Consider the following 25,141-nt stretch of genomic DNA (forward strand, 5'->3'; position numbering starts at 1 on the left):
AGTACATCATGTGAAATTCTGGGCTGGATGAATCACAGACTGGAATCAAGATTGCTGGGAGAAAAATCAGTAACCTCATATATGCAAGTAACACCACCCTATGGCAGAAAATGAAGAGGAATTAAAGAGCGTCTTGATGAAAGTGAAAGAAGAAAGTGAAAAAGCTGACTTAAAACTCAACATTCAGAAATTCAGAAAACTAAGATCATGGTATCTGGTCCCATCACTTCATGGCAAATAGAAGGGTAAACGATGGAAACAGTGAGAGACTAATTTTTTGGGTTCCAAAATTACTGCAGATGATGACTGCAGCCATGAAATTAAAAGACTCTTGTTCCTTGGAAGAAAAGCTATGAACATCCTAGACAGCATATTAAAAAGCAGAGACATTACTTTGCCAACAAAGGTCCATCTAGCCAAGCTATGGTTTTTACGGTAGTCATAGGATGTGACAGTTGGACCATAATGAAGGCTGAGCACTGAAGAATTGATGCTTTTGAAGTGTGGTGTTGGATAAGACTCTTGAGAGTTCCTTGGCCTGCTGCTGCTGCTGCTAAGTCACTTCAGTCGTGTCCGACTCTGTGTGACCCCATAGACGGAAGCCCACCAGGCTCCCCCGTCCCTGGGATTCTCCAGGCAAGAACACTGGAGTGGGTTTCCATTTCCTTCTCTAATGTGTGAAAGTGAAAAGTGAAAGTGAAGTCGCTCAGTCGGGTCTGACCCTTAGCGACCCCACAGACTGCAACCTACCAGGCTCCTCCATCCATGGGATTTTCTAGGCAATAGTACTGGAGTGGCTTGCCATTGCCTTCTCCAGTCCTTGGCCTGCAAGGAGATCAAACCAGTCCATTCTAAAAAAACCAACCCTGAATGTTAATTGGAAGGACTGATGTTGAAGCTGAAACTCCAGTACTTTGGCCACATGATCCGAAGAGCTCACTCATTAGAAAAGACACTGATGCTGGGAAAGATTGAGGGCAAGAGGAGAAGGGAACAACGGAGGATGAGATGGTTGGATGGCATCACAAACTGAGTGGACTTGAGTTTGAGCAGGCTCCGGGAGATGCTGGACAGGGATGCCTGGCGTGCTGCAGTCCACGGGGCCAGAGTCAGACACGACTGAGCGACTGAACACCACCACCAAATAACTGAATCACCAGCTGTACACTTGAAACTAATGCAACGTTGTAAATCAACTATATGTCAATAAAAATTTTAAAAGAAAAGAGAAAATATAGAGATGACTTTAGGTGCGAAAGAAAAATGCAAGTAACATGAAGCAACTTTCCATGGGTTCTCCCAGAGTCTTCCTATGATAGTCCTGGTTTCATTCTGTAGCTTATTATGTCAAACTGGTGGTATTTTCTGTTATATATAAACAAAGTAGATCAAAATTATTTGCAAGGCATTTTCTGTTGAAATTATCTTTGGCTATTTTGAGTACAGCTCCAAGTAAGTCCTAGTTTGTAGACTAGGGAGAATAAATTCAACCTTTGTTTCTTAGATTACTTTTTGTCCCCTTAAAGATGAAAGGGAATAGTAAAACTGTTTTAAAGGGTGTCATAAAACTGATCCTTACAAGGATTTATTGCAAGTACTTGTATTAAGGTTTCTTTTAGGTCTGGCAGCTATGATTGTGAGTTACTTCTCTTCAGAATTATTTCACTGCAAAATAAACTTTTGTACATCATTTGTAATGGTCTGTCAGTGTGAAATTTAAAAAAATTGGAAAACATTGCAGAGTTCCACTGCAAACATATTTAAAGCTTTTAGCCATATTTCTTTCTCAAAAATAGTAATGAGACATACTTGAAATATTTAAAAAGTGAAAGTCATTATAGTATTTTCCCTTTCTAAAAATTAAGTATAATTTAAATAGAATATTACAGTATTTTCAGGTGTACAATGTCACTATACTACATTATAATTAGACATTTCTGTTATGAATTGATAACCTCAGTAAGTCTAGTAACCATGTCACCATGCCAAATTAGTATAATATTATATACCATATTCCCTGTACTGTACAATACATCTCCACATCCCTGTGGCTTATTTGTCTTATAACTGAAAGTTTATGTGTGTTAATTCCTTTACCTGTTTTGCCCAGCACCCCACCCATCCCCTCTGAGGACTACCACTTTGTTCATGGTATCTATGAGTCTTTATCTATTTTGTTTAGTTTATTTGTTTGCTTTGTTTTTAAAATTCTGCATATAAGTGAAATCATATGATATTTACCTTTCTGTGACTTATTTTGCTGTAGCATAAAATGAAATATATAATATACACTCTCTCTCTCTATATATATATACACACCCTATATATATTTATATACACACACATACACCACAGCTTCTTTATTCACTCATCTACAGATGAGAACTTAGGTTTCTTCTGCATCTTGACTGTGGTCAATAATGCAACTGTGAACTCAGGCTGCATACATCTTATCAAGTTAGGGTTTTCACTTTGAATAAATACCCAGAAATAGAATTGTGGAATTGTTGGACCATGGCAGTTCTGTTCTTAATTTTTTGATGGGCCTCCATACTATTTTCCGTAGTGGCTGTAACAGTTCACACTCCCACCAGCAGTGAACAAGGATTCCCTTTTCTCTGCATCCTTACCAATACTTGCTACTTTTTGTCTATTTGTTAATAGCCATACTTACAGGTGTGAAGTGATAACTCATTGTGATTTTAATTTGCATTTCCCTGATGATTAGCAATGTTGAGCATCTTTTCATGTATATTTCTCCATCTGTACGCTTTTCTTGGAGAAATGACTATTCAGGTCCACTTCCCATTTTTTAATTGGATTAATTATTTTTTGATGTTGACTTATATGAATTCTTTGTATATTTTGGATATTAACCCTCTGCTGCTGCTAAGTCGCTTCATTAGTGTCCGACTCTGTGCGACCCCATACACGGCAGCCCACCAGGCTCCCCTGTCCCTGGGATTCTCTAGGCAAGAACACTGGAGTGGGTTGCCATTTCCTTCTCCAATGTGTGAAAGTGAAAAGTGAAATCGTTCAGTCGTGTCCAACTCTTAGCGACCCCACGGACTGCAGCCTACCAGGCTCCTCCATCCATGGGATTTTCCAGGCAAGAGTACCAAATACATTATTTGCAAATATCTTCTCCCATCCAGTAGGTTTACCTTTTCGTTTTGTTTATGGTTTCCTTCAGTATGAAAGCTTTTTCGTTTGATATAGTCCCATTTGTTTATTTTTGGTTTTGTTGCTCTTGCTTGAGGAGGCAGATCCAAAAAATTTCTCCTAGGAGTTTTATGCTTTCAGCTTACTTTTTAAGTCTTTAATCCATTTTGAGTTTATGGTGTAAGACAGTGCTCCAGTTTGATTATTTTGCATGTAACTGTGCAGTTTTTCCATCTCAGTTACTGAAGAGACTTTTCTCCCCCACTATATTCTTGGTTTTTTATTTGTAAATTAATTGATCATGTAAGTGTGGGTTTATTTCTGGGCTGTCTGTTCTGTTCCATTGATCTATTTTTGTGCCAATACCAAACCAGTCTATCCTAAAGGAAATCAGGCCTGACTATTAATTGGAAGGACTGATGCTGAAGCTGAAACTCCAATACTTTGGCCACCTGATGTGAAGAACTGACTCATTGGAAAAGACCCTGATGCTGGGAAAGATTGAGGGCAGGAGGAGAAGGGGACGACAGAGGATGAGATGCTTGGATGGCATCACCAACTTGATGAATATGAGTTTGAGCAAGCTCCAGGAGTTGGTGATGGACAGGGAAGCCTGGTGTGCTGCAGTCCATGGGGTTGCAAAGAGTTGGACATGACTGAGTGACTGAACTGAACTGCAATGTTTAGGATATTATAGCTTTCTAGTTTGAAATCAGGAAGCAGGATATCTCCAGCTTTCTTTTTTCTCCTTAAGATTGCTTTGACTACTCAGGGTCTTTTGTGGTTCCATATAAATTTTAGGATTATGTATTCCAGTTCTATGAAAAATACCTTTTGGAATTTTCTTAGAGATTGCATTGTTTCTATAGATTTATTTGGGTGGTATGGACATTTTTAGCATTAACTCTTTCAATCCATGATCATGGTGCATCTTTCCGTTTATTTGTGTCATCTTCAATCTCTTCCCTGATATCTTACAGTTTTTGGAGTACAGGTCTTTCACTGCTTGTTTAAAATTATTCCTAGGCATTTTTTATTTTTGATGTAATATTGTAAATGGGATTGTTTTCTTAATTTCTGTTTCTATTATTATTAGTGTAAAGAAATGCAACATATTTGTGTACAGTTGATCCTTAAATATTTAGGAGATTAGGAGCACTGACACTCCATGCAGTCAGAAATCTGCATGTGGCTTTTAGTCAGCCCTCCATGTATTGGGTTCCTTTGTGTCTCTATCTGAATTCCACATCCTTGGATTCAGCCAACTGCAGATCTTATACTGTTGACTTTTGAAAAAATCTTCATTTAAGTGAACTTGTGCAGTTCAAGCCTGTATTCCTCAAGGGTAACAGCGTAGTAGTTTTATATCCTGCAACTTTATTGAATTCTCTGATGAGTCCTAACTGTTTTCCAGTGGAGACTTTAGTTTTCTAGATATAGTATATCATTTGCAAATAGTGACGGTTTTTCTTCTCCCTTTGCAGTTTGGATGCCTTTTATCTCTTTCTCTTATCTAATTGGACTTTCAGTTCTATATTGAAAAAAAGTGGAGAGAATGGCTGTCCTTGTCTTAATCCTAACCTTGCAGGAATACTTTCCACTGTTGAGTCTGATGTTAGCTGTGGGTTTGTCACATATGGCCTTTCTTATGTGAAGGTAGGCTCCCTTTGTCCGCTCTGTAGACACTTTTTATCATTAATGAATGTTGGATTTTGTCAAATGCTTTTTTTGCATCTATTGAGATGATCACATGATCCTTATCATCTGTTTTGTTAATGTGTTGTATCACATTGATTGATTTGCAGAAATTGAAACATCCTTGCATCCCAGGGATAAACCATACTTGATCATGGTGTGTGATCCTTTTAATGTATTATTGAATTCAGTCTATTATAATAATATTTTGCTGAGGATTTTTGCATCAGTGTTCATCTGGAATATTGGCCTATAATTTTCTTTTCTTAAATGTTTTTATCTGGTTTTGGTATCATGGTAATGCTGTCTTCCTAGAATGAGTTTGGAAGTATTCATTTTTCTTCAGTATTTTGGGAGTAGTTTCTGAATGATAGGTATTAACTCTTCTTCAAATGTTGGTAGAATTCACCTGTGAAGATTTCTTGTCCTGAAGTCTTGTTTATTGAGGGTTTTGGGATTACTGATTCAGTATCATTGCTAGTGGGTGGTCTGTTCACTATGTTTTGATTTCATCTTTAATTTCTTTGTTAAACCATTGGTTGTTTACTAGCATTTTATTTTGCCTCCATTTGTTGCTGTTCAGTAGCTCAATTGTATCTGACTCTTTGTGACCCTGTGGACTGCAGCATGACAGACCTCTCTGTCTTTCACTATCTCCCGGAGCTTGATCAAACTCATGTCTATTGAGTTGGTGATGCCATCCACCCATCTCATCCTCTTTCGTCCTGTTCTCCTCCTGCCCTCAATCTTTCCCAGCATCAGGGTCTTTTCCAATGAGTCAGCTCTTCACATCAGGTGGCCAAAGTACTGGAGCTTCAGCTTCAGCCTCAGTCCTCCCAGTGAACCTTCAGGGTTGATTTCCTTTAGGATGGACTAGTTTGATCTCCTTGCAGTCCAAGGGATTCTCAAGAGTCTTAGCCTCCATGTATTTGTGTTCTTCCCAGTTTTCTTCTTGTAATTGATTTTTAGTTTCATACTATTGTGGTTGGAAGATTGTTTTCTTAAATTTATTGACACATGTGGCCTAACATGTCGTCTATCCTGGAGATTGTTCTTTGTTGACTTGAAAAGACTGGGTATTCTGTTGTTTTGAAGTGGAATATCCTATATGTGTATATATGAACTTTATATATATATAAAGTTCATTAGGCCTAATGTGTCTTTTAAGTGCAAAGATTTTCTATCTGGATGGGGTATTAAAGTTTGCTGCTGGTATTGTTTTACTGTCAGTATCTCCCTTTATGTCTATTAATTTTTGCTTTATGTGATTGGTCGCTCCTAATTTGAGTGTAAGATGTTGCAAGTGTTATATTCTCTTATATGATCAATCCTCTGTCCATTATATAATGCCCTGCCCTGTCTTTTTAACAGATTTCTGTCTTAACTATTGGTACCCTGGCTTTCTTTGTTTCTATTTGCATGGAGATTTTTTCCCCATCCTTCACTTTCAGTCTCTTGTGTGTCTTTAGGTCTAAAGTGAGTTTCTTGGTGGTAGACCCACCCAGATAGATGGGTCTTTTTTCAAATCCATTCAGTCACCTTAGACACATTTAGTTAATTTACATTTAAAGTAATTATTGATAGGTATACTTATTGCCATTTGGTTAATTGTTTCTGGTTGTTTCTTTAGTTCTTTTCTGTTTTTATTTTCTTCTCTTGTCTCTTCATTTTTGATTTGATAGTTTTCTCTAGTATTGTATTCAAATTTCTCCTTATTTTTTTATCTCTTATAGATTTTTGGTTCGTACATACCATGAGGTTCATATATAACAACCTTTGTATATAGCAGTCTATTTTTAAATTGATGTTTGCTTAAGTTGAAGCACACTCAAAAAGCACTATATTTTAATTCCCCCAACCGTGTTTTATGTTTCTGGAATCATATTTTACATCTTTTAATATTATGTATCACTTAACTGTTTTAGATATTCTGATTTCCCTGCTTTTGTATTTAAATGTCATACTCGGAGTTTAGTTGGTTGATCCACTACCTTTATTATATGCTTGCCTTTAACAGTGATATTTTTTTCTTTCATAATTTTCTTATTTCTAGTGATGACCCTTTTTTTAAAACTATTTTAAAAAGTCCCTTTAGCATTTCTTATAAGATTGGTTTAGTGGTGAAGGACTCTTTTAGCTTTCGTTTGTCTGGAAACTATCTCTCCTTCATTTCTGAATGATAATCTCTCAGGGTAGAGTATTTTGATAGTAATTATTTTTCCTTTCAGTACTTTGAATATACTGCATCAGTCCCTTCTGACCTATAAAGTTCCTGTTGTAAAATCAGCTGGTAGTCTTGTCTTATGGAAGTCCCTTTGTATATAACTATTTGCTTTTCTCTTGCTGCTTTTAATATGCTCTTTTTAGTTTTTGACATTTTAATTATAATGTCAACTGGATTCCTCTTGATTGTGATTCTTTGTTTCCTGAACTTGGATGTTTATTTTCTTCACTAGGTTGGGGGAATTTTCAGGCAGTATTTTTTTAAAAAAATATATTCTCTATCGGTTTTTCCTCTGTCTTCTCCTTCTAGAACCCCTATAATGTAAATGGTGGTATGCTTGTTGTTGTCCCAGACATCCCTTAAACTATCCTAATTTTTTTCTTTTTTTGGTTTCTTTTTCCTTTTTTCTACTCCTATTGGGTGATTTCCACTACTGTGTCCTCCAGATCACTAATCCATTTTTCTGCATTCTCTAATCTGTTGTCGATTCCTTCCAGTCTGCATTTCATTTCATATTCAGTATTCAGTTCCTGTTGCTTTTTTTTTTTTTTAATATTGTCTATCTCTTTATGGATGTTCTCACTGAGTTAGGCCATTTGTCTCCAGAGTTCAGTGAGCATCTCTGAGACTATTACTTTGAACTCTTTATCTGGAAAATTTCTTATCTCCATTTCATTTAGTTCTTTCTCTGAGGTTTTGTCTTTTTCTTTCATGCAGAAGGGCAGAAGGTATTCTTTCATCTCTTCACTTTGCCTAAATCTATATGTCTCTTTCTATGTACTAGGTATAACAGCTACATCTCCCAGATTTGAAAGGACAGTCTTATGTACAAGATGTGCCGTGGAGCTGAGTAGTACAGTCCCCTCTGGTCACCAGAGTCAGATGCTTTCTGGGGTATCTCTTGTGTGGGTCACGTGTGTCCTCCTATTGTGATTGGGCTGTGATGGCTGCAGGCTCCAGGGTTGATTCCCTGGATCAGGAGCTGCTTTGGTGGGGTGCTGGGGAAGCCTGCTGTGTAGGATGGGGAGGGAGGTGCTTTACAGTAGGCAGCGAGGGCAGGTCCTCTGGGGAATGCTGGGGAAGGGATGCATGGTATTAGCTAGGTTGATAGAGAATGCCAGAAGTACCAGGTCAGCTAGGTAGAAGGAGAGTGAAAAAGAGTGATGCCTGCCAGCACTTCTGACCCCAGAGAAGCTCCACCAGATCCCTGTCCCCCAGCACGTGCCATAAATTATTCAAAGGATCTCCTTCTCCTATGACCCAGGAGCTTTTCAAGCTGCTGCATCTGTCCTGGGACTTGGAGCAAGTGTAACCCCACTGGTTTTCAAAGCCAAATGTTATGGAGCTCATCTTCCCAGTGTAGGGCCTCAGGCTGGGAATCTTGACATGGGGCTCACACCCCTCACTCCTCAGGGGGCACCTCTCCAGCTGTGATACCCCTCCCACTGGTGGGTCTTCACACTGGGGATGAGAATTATAACCAGGTTGCTTCTCTGCCCCTCTGTAGCCTTTTCCTTTTGTCCTGAATTGTAGAAAATCTGTCTTGCTAGTTTTCAGGTTGTTCTCAGAGATGGTTGTTCCCTATGCAGTTGTGATTTGATGTGTCCATGAGAGGGGATGAGCTCAGGATCCTTCTAATTTTCCATCTTGATCTGGAACCTCATTATAGTATTTTTCTGCAGTCACAATCAGCCAAACATGAAAAGGCAAGGTTAGTGAATGAGAGGCATTGCTAACCTGTTGGTGCCCCCTAGTGGTAAGCGTTAGATTGCCAGCGTCATCTCGAACACTGAACTTTGGGGAATGAGGTAGAGGAAGGCAAGGTGGAAAGATGATAAAAAAGAAGAAAGAGAAAAATAAAATCCTCAAAATGAAGGAAAACAAAAATTGAGTCTTGGAAAAGAACTGACTTCGTTTATTTTGCGACTTTCAGGAATGAGCTCTGAAAAGTCATGAGAATGTGTTTATTTCAGTCCAAGCTCTGAGCTGTGTGCTTAGTTGCTCAGTGAGTCTGACTCTTTGCGACCCCATGGACTGTAGCCCGCCAGGCTCCTCTGTTCATGGGGGTTCTCCAGGCAAGAGTACCGCAGTGGGTTGCCATTTCCTCCTCCGAGGGATCTTCCTGACCCAAGGATCAAACCCAGGTCTCCCACATTGCAGGCAGACTCTTTACCGTCTGAGCCACCCAGGAAGCTCGAGCTGAGTGTTCGTGAGAACTCACTGACACAATACACCAACCACAGAGCTACGTTCCGTTATTTTCCATCATGTATAAGATGAGGACACAGATTCTAATTTAAATATCTGGCCTGGAGTCAGTCAGTACGAGATGAAGGGCTGACTGACTCCAGAATCCAAACTTTCAACTGCTTCTTTTAATAATGATTTATAATGTCTGTAGCTAATAAGAACGATACTGTCAGTATATGTGTACTGTATTCATTGCATCTTTAGGAATGAGCAAATCACTTCTTGATATAATAGAAGAAAACTATATACTTCTAATATTTTGACAATTGTATGATAATAACTATCTGTAAAACTCTGTAGAGAGGTTGAAATTTTTTATTTAAAAATTCCACTATTTGATTAGATTTGTTTTTGTACATTGAAATAATTGCATTACTTAACAGCAGATTTGATCCAAGAGTCAACAACCATACCATCCGAAATGCACCCAGTCTAGTCAGAGTTGACCCAAGATGCTCTGATTTCAGGAGTTTAATATTCCATTGCATGTGGAAAAGTATAAAGTGATATCTTGTCTTTTCTAAATAATGCATCATGGACATATTTCCTTCATTATGAAGTGGTATCTAGGAAATGGGCGCCAAACCCTTTATTCTAAATCATGCATTTCTATTTTTAATGACTTTTTTGTTATACAATAATGGTTTAATGGTTACAGAGAAGCTTCTAGAACATTTTTTCATGTCAGCATTCTTTCACCACAGCATTACACAGGATTTTCCATTTGATTTTCTGCTCTTCTTCAAGCCCAAACTGAAATCGTAGAAACTGGAGGAAACATGGTCCTTTATTCTCACCAAATAAAATTCTTACTTCTGTCTTTACTTATACATATTCACGGTAGCCTGAACCCAAAACCACACAGGCTGAATATGAAATATAAAATAGTTTGCTTGGAAAAACATTTACCCTATGAAGTAATTGTTACTAAATACTTTTGAATCAACAAACTGGTAACACTCAAATGGTTTTGAATAATATTTCTACTAATGTAAAATTGGCAAAGTTTAGTCAATTTCAGTAAACGTATTGGGACACCCAGGAAAATATTGTCTAGGAGAATTTTATTAACTAATATAACTCTGAGTGATTTCAGTTCTCATGAACCTCTGTCTCAACAGTTTTTTATTCTATGCATGCTTGTGGTATTATATTAGTTTTGCCAAGAATTGCTTTTATAAATTGTTTGCATTTTATTTTGAATATTATATAGTATTATGTGTTTTGCTTGGTATTTATGAAGTAAGTATTTAATAATTTTCAATACAGTTGAACTAGAAGATATTATGACTTCTTTTCATATCTTTGACTGATTGTATTCATGTCTGACTAATTTATGAAGACAGGCAATAGGAAAAGGAACTTATTTTTCTTAATCTGAAATTCCCCCAAATACTCTCAATATTAGATATTGGATTTGTTGAAATAATGTAAGGTTTGTGGGTATGTCCTAATGCTGACCATGTTTAGTATTATAATTATTCAGATCAAAGGTATTAAATCAAATCCAGGGACTGATCTGGGTGGAATGGGGGCTCTTAAGAATTTCTAGGAGGCGAGGCCTGTGTGCTGCTCAGGGATGTTTGGTATAGTTTTGTTTTTCCTTCAGAAATGTAGCCTTGCTGACAGTGGGGTTGGCTGCAGAGAAGAGTAACTAATAACTACTATTATAGATTGTGTAAGAGCATAGAGATTTGAATAGGGATGAAACCTTAAGTAACAAAGTTTCTATGCAGCACAGAATTCAGCGTCTCAGGTCTGAGGGTATCAGGGCAATTACAGGATCTCTTTAGGAATTCTTGGGGCCAAGCAACACAGCACTGACTGCAGAGCCATGTAAGTCCACCTTGCATCTGATAAGAGTTTACGGACAGATTTTATTTGAATTTTATTTAAATTCAGACCTTCATCATTTTACTGAATTTGTGTGAGTGTGTATTTGAATGGGATTTGTTTCTGGATGGTTTCATGCTGAAACATGGTCTGTTGAAGTGAACTTTGACTGACTGCTTTGAGAGCATACATTTTCTGCCTTAGAAGCACACAGTTCACATCAGTCTATTTTATTTATACTCATCACTCAATTATTTATTTTGATTTCGCTTTAAAGTGCTAATGGGCATACAGTGCTCATGTATTATAATGTTACTTTAAATTTTTATATTGTTTTATTTATTCTCTAGTTAGTATGTTTATAAAGACTTGTGTTTTCAACTAGTGTGTGAGCCCCTTGTTGATGGTCATTGCTCTCATACAACTTTTGTTCTCTGCAAAGGGTGAACTGAATTGAGCCAAATAAGATCAAATTGAATTCCACTTTATGGAATTTAAGTTTGGGTTTTAAAACTAGAGCTCTGTGCTATATCTTGCACCATAGTTGTGGCTACCACATGGACAAGTGTTAATAGTCAAGATGTGAACATCAAAGCAATGGCAGACTCTCCCTGCAGCAGAAAATACTTGATTTCATTGCCCTCATTTATGGAGGGCCACTGCTGTTCTTTGAAAGCCTTGAGGGTGCAGAGGGCTTTCAGAGAAATACTGATGGTGCTCAATTTCCCTATCTTCCGAATTCCTTTTTTGGCCAGAGTCAATACATATACATAAAAACAAATGTTATTCATTTGTTCAATTGAAGTGTCATCAAGAAAGGAGCTAGGAAAACAGAAAGGGGCTAGGAAGAAATAAATATTGGTTGGTACTATCTCTGTTCGATAAATATGTGTGATAAATGATCGTTTTGGTAAATGCATCAAATGATAATAGAACTACTTTCCTAGACAATTAGCATTAATTTTCTCCAAATCTTGCTAGAGAACTTGTGCATTTGGATTGAACGAGGTGAATAAATTATCTTTCTTTGTGTCTCTCCACAAACTGGTCTGCTTATGCTCCACAATTTTCTCGGCAAGGAAATCATCAGGAGACTGATAGCTTTATCTTACATAAGGAGTTAAGTTCCTGGGTGTTTCAAGGCTCAGTTTGAAGGAAATTATTTAGTTTCATTAGTTTTTAGTTATGGTTGAGAAACTGTGAGGCCTTTGGACCTGTTTTGTTGAATTTGAGCTCCTATGATTTGACAGTCTTTTTGCATTAATCATTATAAGTAAGAAAGTGTTCAAATGAAATATCCTTCTTATTTTATCACTTAAGTTGCTCTGAAAGAAGAGCCAAAGTTAATATCCTCATAGTTTCTTTTCTTAAGTCTATATTTAAAACTATAAATATAAACATGTTCATATAATATTCATATATTCATATAATATATATTCATATAATATTAAATCCCATAAATTTTTTCTTTTCCAAAATTTAATTCCTATAAATAGCAGTTTCATGCTGTCAAGAGCTATGCTTGATGATTTGCATCATTTGCAAGTTAAAACTCCTTTTGGCCTATTTTTCTTTAATGATACTGTCTAAATTTCTTAAATTAAAAATCTACTTTATTTCTTTTTAGGGAATCCCAGGATTTCCTGGAAACCAAGGATTAATGGGACAAAAAGTAAGTATGACTGAAAATTGAAAGATTTGGTTCTGGGATCTGTTTATGAAAAGGGCAAAGTGGTGATGTCTTTTCATGTAGAATATATTTTGTCACATTTATGGCAATCATTAATGGTTCAAATATGATATAATTTTGGAAGCTATTATTTTGACCTTGCAATTTGTTTTTGTTGTTTTATACAGGTAGTATAAATTTGAATTTACACACACGCTTTCTATTTTACTTGGTTGCTTTCTATCTCGTTCTCTTAGACCATCCTTCCAGGTCAAGTTTTCTATTTCCTGAACTATATCTTTAGAAATTCCTTTAGTACAAATATCTTGATTGTAAATGTTCAGTTTTTATTTAATTACTAATATCTTTGTTTTACTCTTGTGTTTGAGAAAGGATTTTTGTAGAGTATACAATTCAAGGTTGATGATTATTTCCTCTTGATATATTGAAGTTTTTCTACTATCATTTTCTGGCTTCCATGGTTAACTATGAAAAATCTGCTCTTGTTCTAATCATTCTTTTGCAAGTGATCTGTCCCTTCTTTTGGCATTCTTTAAGGTATTTTATTTGTTTTTAGTGTTCTTAAAACTCCGTGCGGTGTATCTTGATAGGGGTTTATCTGTATTCATCTTGGTGGGAATTCAGTTTCCTTCCTGGCTCTGCGTAGGTGTTTCTATGAACTTTGAGAGATGTGGGCTGTTAATCTCCATGTTACTTCTTTTCATTCTCCACTTTTCCCTCTTTCTAGAAATCTAGCTAGACATATCTCATTCCTTCTAATTTTGCCCTTTCCATCTCTAAATTGCTTACTTTCATATCCTTGATCCTTAAATTCTGGTTAATTTTTTGGTTATGTTTTCCAGTTTATTTTCTATTTATTCTTCCTTTACTGTGTCTAACCTGCTGTTTAAACCATCAGTTGATACAAAAATATAAGCAATCATATTTTTCATTTCTAGAATTTCAGATTTTAATGATATCTTTTTATTCTTTTTTCTTGAAGTACAGCTGATTTACAGTGTTGTTTCAGGTATACAGCAAAGCCATTCAGTTTTATTTATATATACATATACATACATATATATAAAACTGAATGACTTTTTGGATTCTTTTTCCTTATGTGACGTGAAAGTTGCTCAGTCGTGTCCAGCTCTTTGCGACCCCATGGACAACACAGTCCTTGGAATTCTCCCACTCCAGAACACTGGAGTGGGTAGCAGTTCCCTTCTCCAGGGGATCTTCCCAACCCAGGAATCAAACCCAGGTCTCCCACATTGCAGACAGATTCTTTACCAGCTGAGCCACTAGGGAAATATTGAATGTAGTTCTCTGTGCTAATAGCATCTTTTTATTCTTGATAGCCTCTTGTTCTGTTTTCAGTTCTAATAGTCTTTGATGATTCTGTTCTTTCATTTGTAAAGGTTTCAGCTAATAGCTCTGAATTCAGTTTCTAGCCATTCTAACACCTGCAGTTCATTGTTATTACTCCTGGTTCTCAGTCTTGTGGTTTTCTGCTTCCCTTGTCTTGATTGTTGATTCTGAGCTCATTGCTTCATCCTAGCTGGCAGGCTAGCTGAGGCTTGGGGAGCCTATCTGCCTCCTGCTGGCAGGACTGTGTACCCCTTCAGCCCCCTTTGAGAGTCTTAAGCCTTTGTAGGTGTTAAAGACTCCTGCCCTCTCCCCATGGCTGCCCAGTGTTCAGTTTCCTAAAAGTTGAGCATGTACCCCAATACCCCCAGCCCTCTGGTTTCCTGCATCTCTATCTCTGATGAGGTTTCTGCAGAGTTCCAAATCTTGATGATTATAGTTGTAATCCAGAGTATATTTTATTAAAATAAAGGATCTTTGAAGACTTCCCCTACTTCTCATAAGACCAGCGCTCTCTCAGAGGATGCGGTCTTTTGTTCTTGATTCAGAGAAACTCCTGGAGTATAAGGTCAACACACAATCCCCAAAGTTGAAATCTAAATGCTATGATATGCTCAGTCATGTCCAACTCTATAGCCTGTCAGGCTCCTTTGCCCATGGATTTTCCAGGCAAGAATACTGGAGTAGGTTCCCATTTCCTTCTCCAGAATGCTTTGGAAATTCCTAATGATGAATTGATAATTTGCAATTTTAACCTTTATCTGTATTTGATTTTTAGGGAGACGTTGGACCTCCAGGACCGCTAGGGAAGAAAGGAGCTCCAGGAATACCTGTACGTTAGTGTCATTCTTTGGGGTAATAAAATAGTGTTGCTATGTACCAAGAGTTCTAATTCTGAACCTTACACAATGCAGGTGTTCATCAGTGAGACACAGAGGCTCCACAACTGCCATCCATTTGTATGAAAAAGATTTTGTCCATTTTTATAGAGGAGAATAGATTTCTTCAGCTTCTCAAAAAGTTGGCTATCTAAGAAAAGATTAAGAACTCTTACTGTAGCTAAACCAGAAAACAAATACTCCAGCTTTTTATTTAAAAAAACAAAAACAAAATGAGCACCACGAAAAGGTCAAAAAATAAATGTTCTTTTTTATTTTTTAGATAATTTACAAATTTATTTATACAAATGAGGAAGAATGCATTCAGAACAGGTAGTATAGGAAGATCCTAAATTAATGAGAAAATAATTCTGGAAGTTTTGGGAGTAAAGGGACATATGAGTTTGCTACTAAAAGGTATGAAAATTCTATGGTATATAAGACTCCATAAAAAATTTCTGAAAGTTATTACTAAAACTGATATGGATTTTAACCTATGAATCAAATTGCCTGTAACAGCTTTTTCTTTGAGTAAAAAATATCTGATAGTTTCTGATTTTTCATTTAATTATTTAAGTTTAAAAATCGGGTATTTACCTTGTGAAAAGATTTGATAAAATTTTGGTGAAAGATTTGAATGGAATATTCTTCCTCTACCTCCATCATCATGACCACATTACTTTTTCATTGAAATATTAAACTTAATTATTTACCAGTATATAAGTTAGCCTCCAAAAAATGAAAGTATTGAATAGAACTTCATTGAACTTCAAAAATAAGTATATTTAATATTTCTAATATTTGAAACACTATACTATGAGTAGTATATTTTACATTTTATAGTTGTGATAACAGCCTAAATTGATAGCAAAGCATAGTAGCGATGACATGGTATTTTCAGTGTGACTATATTGAGATTCCGTTTTCTGATAATGCTAACTGAATATTTTTGCTTATCACATTTCCCTTGCTATGATAAAGAGAAAGCAAATGTTTTTAATATATATATAAATATATATAACATATATATAAAAATGTTTTAAATTTATATAATAGTATTTAAATTGAATCTAAATTAAATTAGTTCCTTGTTACTAGAGTAATTATTCTATTTCTTTGAATAATTTTGAATCATATGATTTTGTGTTTTATTTTGAATCATATGATTAGTAAAAATATGGCCATATGTAACTTACAGCTATTATATTCAGAGAATTTATTAGATTTTAACACTTTAAAAACATTATTCAAGAAAATAAAAAATGTAAGTAAAATTGACCAAAATAATATCTAGGAAGAAATTTAAATGTTGGTCATCATGAGGAAAGGAAGAAAGTGAGAGTGTTGGAAAAATAAACTTTTCTTTAAGTTGCTTTTTACTAGCTTTCCAGTCATTTTTGCTATTGGTAGGTGATTTAAGCAACCAGTTATAAGGGCTTTGCTGGCCTTCATGTTATCTTGCATAACTTGATTCTTTATTCTCCTTTATTTGGTTGTGTGAAGGGAAGTTTCCCATATATTGCATTACACGTTAGTGGATTAATTATTATGGGACTGTATAACTTGAAAATTGATTGACTGCTTTTTAATATTCTTTTCTAAATTGCTCTTGCAATTCCCACTTAAAATGTAGGGTTTGATGGGAAGCGATGGCTCACCAGGTCAGCCTGGAGCCCCAGGATCTAAGGTAAAGAAAATGAAATTAATGAGACTGAGGACTCTGTGCAAAATGACCATTGATGTACTTCAGTCAGAGTTTTCACTACACTGATATTATTTTGAACGTGGTGTGAGTCTATAAACAGGCACTTGGAGGAATGAAGTCTTAGGTGAAAACCAAGCATATAAAGCACAGTAATATAAAGCAGGCCTAGTTTAAGCTGGAAAGAGTCCAGGATCCTCGTGACAGCCCTCTAGCCTCACTGGTCGCTCCAGTGCACTGAGAACACCCAGAATGCTAAGGAACCAGTACTCAAGCCGCTATCTCGAGCATCCGTAGTGGTGAGGGAGGTAACTTTACCAACTTTCAAGCCCTTTTTTGGATTTCATTTTGTGAAATATATGTGGAAATTTTATTTGTAAGATGTCTTATAATGAGTTTTATTAGACATTTGCTCCCTCAAGACTGGGTGTAAATTGGCATATTCTCTTCCACATTTAAAAAAAGTAAGACAAACTTGACAAATATATTGAGATTTCAGGTGATGCTGTTTTGAAGTTAGAACTGAAATTCTTCGAATTCCATTGTTCAACCGTTTTCTAGGTGTACAAAGTCAGGTGCTAAGAGAATTTATTTTTCACTTGGCTTATTAAAGGATCAGCTTGGGTAGATTCTGGCTTGACTTAAGAAACTATCTTGACTATTTAATGAGTAGATTCTAGGATAGCTTTCTGAAAGAAAGTGATGGAATCTGCTCTTTTGAAAGCATTCATCCTTGAACTAGACCAGGGAAATATATCCTGGCATATAACATGAGTAGATGGCCTAATCTATTCTACTTTTAATTTCTAAAGTACCTAGAGAAAGAGACAGGATAAAATGTCATGGGAGCCCAGTGAGTCAGGAAAAGTAGCTGCCCTGTTACCAGGGGTGAACTCCAAGGGTCCTTGGAACATTGTGGGTCCCAGCAGTAGTGAATGTGCAGCTGCCAAATGGGCCTTCTCCATCATTTCTCAAGGTCGTTTTGGAAGAGAAGTAGAGTATTTGTATGCTCCTTAAATAACTGGGGTACAATGGACTCTCCCGTGATTCTGGATGCTCTAATTCTTAAGAATTGCCCCCTAAGATTTTATCAGCTTTTTAAAATTAGCCACTTCCCATTGTTGGCTCACACTGAGCTGGAGGTCAGTTAAATCTGTTGGACTTTCCATAAAAGATTTTAGAGCAAGGTATTTGTGGCATCCACCTCTTGGGCAGGCCTGCTGATACAGCTGGCGAGTCAAGTGATTCTATCCTAGTTTGTTTTTACATAAATTACTATGAAGTTTGATTTCCCTCATCTGGTACAATTTTAAAAATAGATTCAAGATGTTAAAACAGATTTTTAGCATCTATTTTTGAACCTATTTTGTTTCAAATAGACTCAAGATGTTAAAATTATACCTCTAAAATGGAATCTTTTCGGTGAAATGTTTGACCTTCTTTTCATGCAGTGTATTAGCTCACGTCTTAGAATGTTTTTCTGTCAAGGACCAGGCAGGACATGTTTTGGTTTTTGAGGGCCATACAGCTTCTGATGCAGTCACTCAGCTCTGCTCTTAGAATGTAGAAGCAGCCGCTGTGTGGGTGTACCCATGTTCCTGCACAACTTCATAAAAACAGGCGTTGGGCTGACTTAGCCCACAGGTCATAGCTTACCTGCCTCTGTGTCAGGAGTCCCCAACCCCTGGGCCTTGGTACCATCCTGTTAGGAACTGGGCCACATAGCAGGAGGTGAGGGGTGGGGTAGCAATGAAGCTTCAGCTGCTGCTCCCCTTCGCTCCCCATCACTTGTGTTACCACCTGGACCATCCCCTGCCCAGTCTGTGGAAACCTTCCACGAAACCAGTCCCTGATGCCAAGAACTTTGGGGACTGCTGCTCTATATTCCCGTATCCCTCTGGTTGTGTCAACTAATGTATTTGGGAACAGTGCCTGCAATATCAACTGATACAAGGTCAAGAGTAGGACAGTGAAGCTGTTGCAAGCAAGGCAGCTGTGATGCTGAGGCTCTGTGCAGATCTTTAGAGAACTTCCAATTTCCACTATAATACTCGTTTCTAGAATAGGTGTTGAACCACATGTAAGCCTTTTTTACCATACCAGATTCCAGTTTTGTAAAATATTACCTAAATCACATCAAAGTACATTAACATAATCAAGTCATATAGCTTTCAGCCAGTCCTGTCACCCCTGTGAGTTTCAGCTTAACCATTTGTAAAATCAGAAATTTTAAGGAACCATGATGCTACAGTATAATCATGCTGTTAATGTGACAAATGCTTTAATTGAGTGCAGATATTATGTTCGTGTGGTTCTCAACATGAGCTGAGAGTGAAGGTGGTTCCCTTTGCTGATCACTAAACCTGCCCTGACTCTGGGTGGTCTTCAACCCCCTCCCCTAGGTGTCACGCCGACCTCTCTAATAACAGGGTTTTGCCAGACATGGGCCGGGTTATGATTTCAGGTGTCAGAGCGTATTTGAAAGCCAGAACCTCCTCTGACAATCTCTCCTGATGAACCAGGAGGCGGGTTGTCTCTTTTTATAACCAGTCCTGTTTTCCTATCTTCCATGCTTTGCTCTAACAACTTGGTCTTGCTTTCCAAGTGTCTGTTAGCAAGGACTGGACTGGAATTCTGAAAAAGCATGCAAACTGAATGTTATCTGATCCATGCTTCTTCCAAAAGCCACTCAAGAGTGCATTTGAGGCTAGCGTTCTTTCCTTCAGTTACATACTGAAAATGAGAAAGTGAAACAGGGAAGGATGATTTCCAGCCTAGAGGATGCTATTATGATACATGGGTCTGGCCTCTGCAACACAGACCTACTGATTAGGGCTGGTCCCTAAAGATTTTTTTACTTCAAACAGGCTCATTGAAGACTTTATAAATACGCAGACTCACTTCCTTGCTTAAAATAGTTTTTCTTAATAAGAAGACCTAACATATAGATTCTATTTTTCAAACAATTGGAAAATTGAAACTGAAAAACTTGTTTAAAATATGTTCCTTTAAATGTCTGATGACTAAATATATATATGGTGACTAAATTCAAAATTTAAAATGATTTTGATGCATTGACAGGGAACTAAAGGTGAACCTGGACTTCAGGGGCTGCCTGGGGCTTCTGGGCTCAAGGTAATTCACTGTGTTTTCATGCATTTGGAAATGTTTTCAAAGTATGCGGTCCTCTCATTTTTTGGTGAGATTAACAGTTGTATTAAGAAAAGATATATGAAATGAAGGATGACCTATTAGCATAAAATTAAGGTACCTGAAAGCCAGTGGTGAATGTGGGCCAATTTCATTTCTTTGTCTTGGATATTTTATCATAGTTTGGGTAATAAAGGCATGACATATACCTTGGTTTTCCAGACTTGGTAAAAGTTGGTTGCTAATGGGAATATCCTCTCTTCTGCAGCTGAGCATGAGAGTATGTGTGTGTATCTCCCAGGGTGGTGCTGTTCCTTGGTTGATGATTGATGGGACTTTATTTTCAGTTTGGGAGTCACAAATGCCTTACCAGTTTCCTCCAAACCAAATAGTTGGTATCAGTCATTTTAAATTCTTTTCTAGCCTTTAAAAATCTAGAGTCATATTCAACAACTCACAGTGAGCAAAGAGAACAGAACTTAGTTTTCACAAGAGAGTCATTTTTAGTTAATGTGACAAGAGTTTAGGACAAACAGTAAAACAAACAAAGCAAACCCAAAACACCCATGAAGCATGTTCAGGATCTCTTACAAGTTTAACCTAAATGTTGTTGAGACATCATCATCATATACTTTCACGTTGTAAGTCTTTCTTATTTAAGGCATTTAAAAGAAAGGAAATAATACCTATGACATGATAGGGAGTAGAAAGCTCAGTTAAGATAACTCCCGGAATATTCTTTGCTCTGAAAAGAGCTCAAGAATTTTTATGTTTAAGAAAATAATATTCCAGATATATAAAGTAAAAATCGTAAATGTGTATATTTAATGATAACAATGTTCACCCCAATATTGTTTATAAAAATGGGGAAAATGAGTGTTTGGCAGTAGGAATTTTATTAAATATGGTAAATCAATACAACTGAATGACCTATAATTTAAAAAAATTTAAAATATATAATGGTATATTAAAAATTTCAATATTAATGTATTTTGAAGTAAATAATTTATTATAAAATTATGCATACAGAGCACATTTTAGTAACTAAGTTGCCTATATGTTTATGAGAGGTAGAGGGAAATCATATAACCAAATAAAAATATTGGGTAATGAAATTTTTGATAATTTTATTGCTTTTTTTATTACCAATTTTGTAACAAATTTTTTAAAAGAGGATTTATGAGAAAAAGCAATTTCAAGGATGAAGAGAAAATATTAGTAAATGCAAAGAGTGATACCCATGTTTATTATTTTCACTGCTTAATTTTTTATTGTTGAAGTTATAAATATAAGAAAAATACCAACTATTTATGAAGCTTTCAAATATCACATGCTCTCAGAATTTCTTAACTAGAAAAGATAGGAAGAAACAAAAAATTTTATTAGGACATCCGTGGACTTTTCACTCTTTACTAGTTCTGTAATAATATCTCTGAATGTTCATAAAGTTTTTAACTATCAGTTTTAAATCTGAGATGTATGTAGAGATACAAGCAGTGGGGCTATTCACAAGCAGTGGGTCTGTGATTTTCATGTGATTTCTGTGTCATTTAGGGAGAGCCAGGAGCGGTGGGTCCCCCAGGAGAACCAGGATACCTGGGTTTACCTGGAATTCAAGGGAAAAAGGTATGATTTTTAGGATACATAATTCAGTGTTAATCAGCTGTGAACATGTAGGTTTTCCTTTTGGGCGAGTAGCACAGGAGGACCGATGATGCATTCAGCGGTGAGGTGACCTCCGTACTTGGTGCATATATAATGTGTTCAACCCCATGCCAAGAGCTGTGGCATCTTTCGTGTCCCTGCATGGGTACTGTCTCCTGTGTGAGGACCTTGGAAGAGATAGGTCAGAAAACATACAGTTAAGTAACATCCTATAAATTCATATTGTTCAGTAGTCGACCCAGGCGAGTCAAGAATTTTTTAGGGAAAGTGTGACCGAGTCCAAGCTCGCTCTGCTCTCCACACAACAAGTCAGTGAATCCGAGAGACGAGGTTTGAGGCAAGAAAGAGGCTTTAATTGGGGAACCAGCTGACCAGGAAGATGCAGGCTAGTGCCCCCAAAGAACCTTCTTGTCAGGTTTTTGTATGGAACAAAGGAAAAAGACTATTCAGTCCTTGCAAGTATCCTATAGAATCTCAAGGCTCAGGCAAGGGGATGTGTTAGTTGCACTTCCCGACAGTCCTTCACAGGTGGCTCAGGTTATCTCCCTCAGGCAGGCCACTGTGTATGCTAACAATAACAAAAAAGGGTTAAAGTCACAGAAGCAGATGCAGTGTAAATTTAAAACTAACCCTTCCAGGTTACTCAAATATTAACTTGAGCCACTCTTAACCAAAGTATGAATATCTCTCCCAAACTGGAGCAAAAGTCTGAAATGATAAAAATTACAACCAGAATGCTTGACCATGACATTCTTGTCTCTGAAACAATTATATTACATAACAGTTCATCTAAAATTAATTTGAGTTTAAAATATAAGGTTTATATATTCACATAAAATATTTTGGTGAGATAAGATAGCATTCCCTTGGGTTCTTTCTCTATCCCGTTAAATAAAAGAGCTCTGAGTAATATCTGTATAAATGTTATTGTTGGCTTGAAGGCTTTGAGCAAGAACTTAACTGGCTATCTGTCAGAGAAGTCCACATCCCTGAGTCATCTAAACATTCAGGTTAAAAGTGAGTGTACCAGTTTTGTTCTGTAAAGGGTACAAATTCTTATGTCTCCATCTTTGTATCCCTTGCTGTTTCAGTTTTGTATCATTTCATTTTTTCTATCCCTCATGTGTTAGCTGCTCGGGCCCTAGGTTATTGTACTCAGAGTGATCCTTTTTGCTTTGATGAGTGGCAGGCAGCACTTGCTGACGCAGGGATGGTCCACACAGCAGTGATTAAGTGTTGGACTCTTGCTGCTGCTGCTGCTGCTGCTAAGTCACTTCAGTCGTGTCCGACTCTGTGCGACCCCATGGACGGCAGCCCACCAGGCTCCGCCATCCCTGGGATTCTCCAGGCAAGAATACTGGAGTGGGTTGCCATTTCCTTCTCCAACGTGTGAAAGTGAAAAGTGAAAGTGAAGTTGCTCAGTCTTGTCCAACTAGTAGCGACCCCATGGACTGTAGCCCACCAGGCTCCTCTGTCCATGGGATTTTCTAGGCAAGAGTACTGGAGTGGCTTGCCATTGCCTTCTCCGGTTGGACTCTTAGTGGATAGTATTTACTCAATACTATCGACTATAGTATTTACTTACTAAATCTATGTAAATGTATGTTTGGATTTAGAGAATTTCCTTGTTCAGAAACTTGCCAGTTAAAAGAAAACCTGTGTTTTATTTGCTGTAAGCACAAACTCTACGTTCGGCTAGCATAGTCCAAGTTCAACTTTGGGCAAATGCTTACCTTTCCAGATCTGTGTGTTCATTAAAAGAGCAAAGACATTGAACTAGTTGGCTTCAAACATCTCTCCTGGCTGAAAAACTCCAGGAAACAATATTATGGTATATGACTTTTCCCCCAAAAGTTAATTTTTGAAGCATATATTTTCTAAAATACCATTTCAACATTGTTTGATTTCATTGTTTCTTATAAATCTGTGGCTCAGTTCAGTTCAGTTCAGTCGCTCAGTCGTGTCCGACTCTCCGCGACCCCATGAATCACAGCACGCCAGGCCTCCCTGTCCATCACCAACTCCCGAAGTTCACTCAAACTCATGTCCACAGAGTCGGTGATGCCATCCAGCCATCTCATTCTCCGTCGTCCCCTTCTCCTCCCGCCCCCAACCTTTCCCAGCATCAGAGTCTTTTCCAGTGAGTCAACTCGTCGCATGAGGTGGCCAAAGTATTGCAGTTTCAGCTTTACTGTTAGCTAAATAGTAAGAAGACTTTTCAGTTTGATTTCATAAAACAAGATTTGTCAAGTCTTCTCTTTGTTTAACCTCAGATTGTCATCAATGTGGAAAAGTTTTCTTCTTCCTTATAACAAAGAAATTGTAGTAAAGTTTCTTTTGAGTATAAGAGCACAAGAAAGTATTCATTTGGAACATCACTTTGACATAATGTGGTTTTACTCTCTTCCCAAATATTATGTTAGCTTCTGTATATAAGGCACTTGTGGAATTTGCATGAGACCATGTATTTTTCTTTGCTGAAGAAAAACATGTTTATTTGAAAGGATACAGAATATATTATATTATGCTACATGTAAAACTGCCTTTTTGCAGGGGGACAAAGGAAATCAAGGTGAAAGGGGAATTCAGGTACGTTACTGGCTATTTTTTTGGCTTGCAATAAATTCAGGACTTTATGCTTGATTCTTGTAATATCTGTTCATTTATATACTTTATGGTGAGTTGGTTTCCCTAGATGATTTGACATGACTTATAGCACTAATGAATTTGATAAGACACTATTCACTCTACATATAAAGCATATTCAAACTAATAAAAAGAAGGAGAATTATACCAGAAAATTAGATCAGGCTGAAGAAATCTAGGGTGATTTAGAAGAACATTTGGTTTTGGGTGTCTTAGTGAAAAAGGTGAAGAGAAGAAATGTGCTGCAGCTTTGAGAGGGGAGGACAGTTGCCCCTCAGTCCAAGAGGCTCTAGAGGGGATTTTTCCTTAACTGATCGCTGGTCCACGAACAGGACGCTGCTGTCTGAATCAGTGACACACTAATCAGGAATAAACTGTATCTGTCAGCCTTTCAGTCTTTCACATTCTAGAAATATATAAGATTTTTCCTACCAAAACTGTAAATCCGGACAGACAGTATTTCAGCAGTGTTTTTAAAATTACAAAGCTTAGTGATAGCGGCTGAGTTTTGCTACATAAAATAAGCTTCACATAAAAACAAAAACACTGCAAAATTTCCCAGAATTTTCAAAACTCTGGAATATCTGGAGGCATAAAAGAAAATTTCAGAATAAAAACCTGCTCGGGTCACAGTCTCAATGTGTTTCAGACAATGAAAGTTGAATTAAGCCCCTTCTCTGAAATCCACCACCCTGGTCATTTCTCGTCATGGGTCCTGGGTGACTGAAGAATCATTCCAACTGGTCTATTTGAGTCCAGTCACCCTTTCCCCCAACCACAAGAAATGTGTAAGTTGTGTAAGTTGAGGGTATAAAAGGTGTTGGTTTGATCCATTTATATACTGCAATATGATTACTACTGTTCAGTTCAGTTCAGTCGCTCAGTCATGCCCGACTCTT

The 25,141-nt window shown here is 37.1% G+C and overlaps 1 protein-coding gene across 2 annotated transcripts in view; it reads left to right on the forward strand.

Moving 5' to 3' along the window:
- COL21A1 (collagen type XXI alpha 1 chain) overlaps positions 1–25,141 on the forward strand; it is a 222,849-nt gene that overhangs the window by 184,810 nt on the left and 12,898 nt on the right. For both annotated transcript variants that reach the window (XM_088831150.1, XM_088831151.1), the window contains 6 exons: positions 12,792–12,836; positions 14,980–15,033; positions 16,713–16,766; positions 19,863–19,916; positions 21,486–21,557; positions 24,150–24,185. In XM_088831150.1, the coding sequence (XP_088687276.1) occupies positions 12,792–12,836; positions 14,980–15,033; positions 16,713–16,766; positions 19,863–19,916; positions 21,486–21,557; positions 24,150–24,185 (315 nt within the window). The remainder of the gene's footprint in view (positions 1–12,791; positions 12,837–14,979; positions 15,034–16,712; positions 16,767–19,862; positions 19,917–21,485; positions 21,558–24,149; positions 24,186–25,141) is intronic.

This window comes from Moschus berezovskii, chromosome 23 (assembly GCF_049115385.1).
Source record: "Moschus berezovskii isolate FMDL1 chromosome 23, NW_MosBer_1.0, whole genome shotgun sequence".
NCBI lineage: Eukaryota > Metazoa > Chordata > Mammalia > Artiodactyla > Moschidae > Moschus > Moschus berezovskii.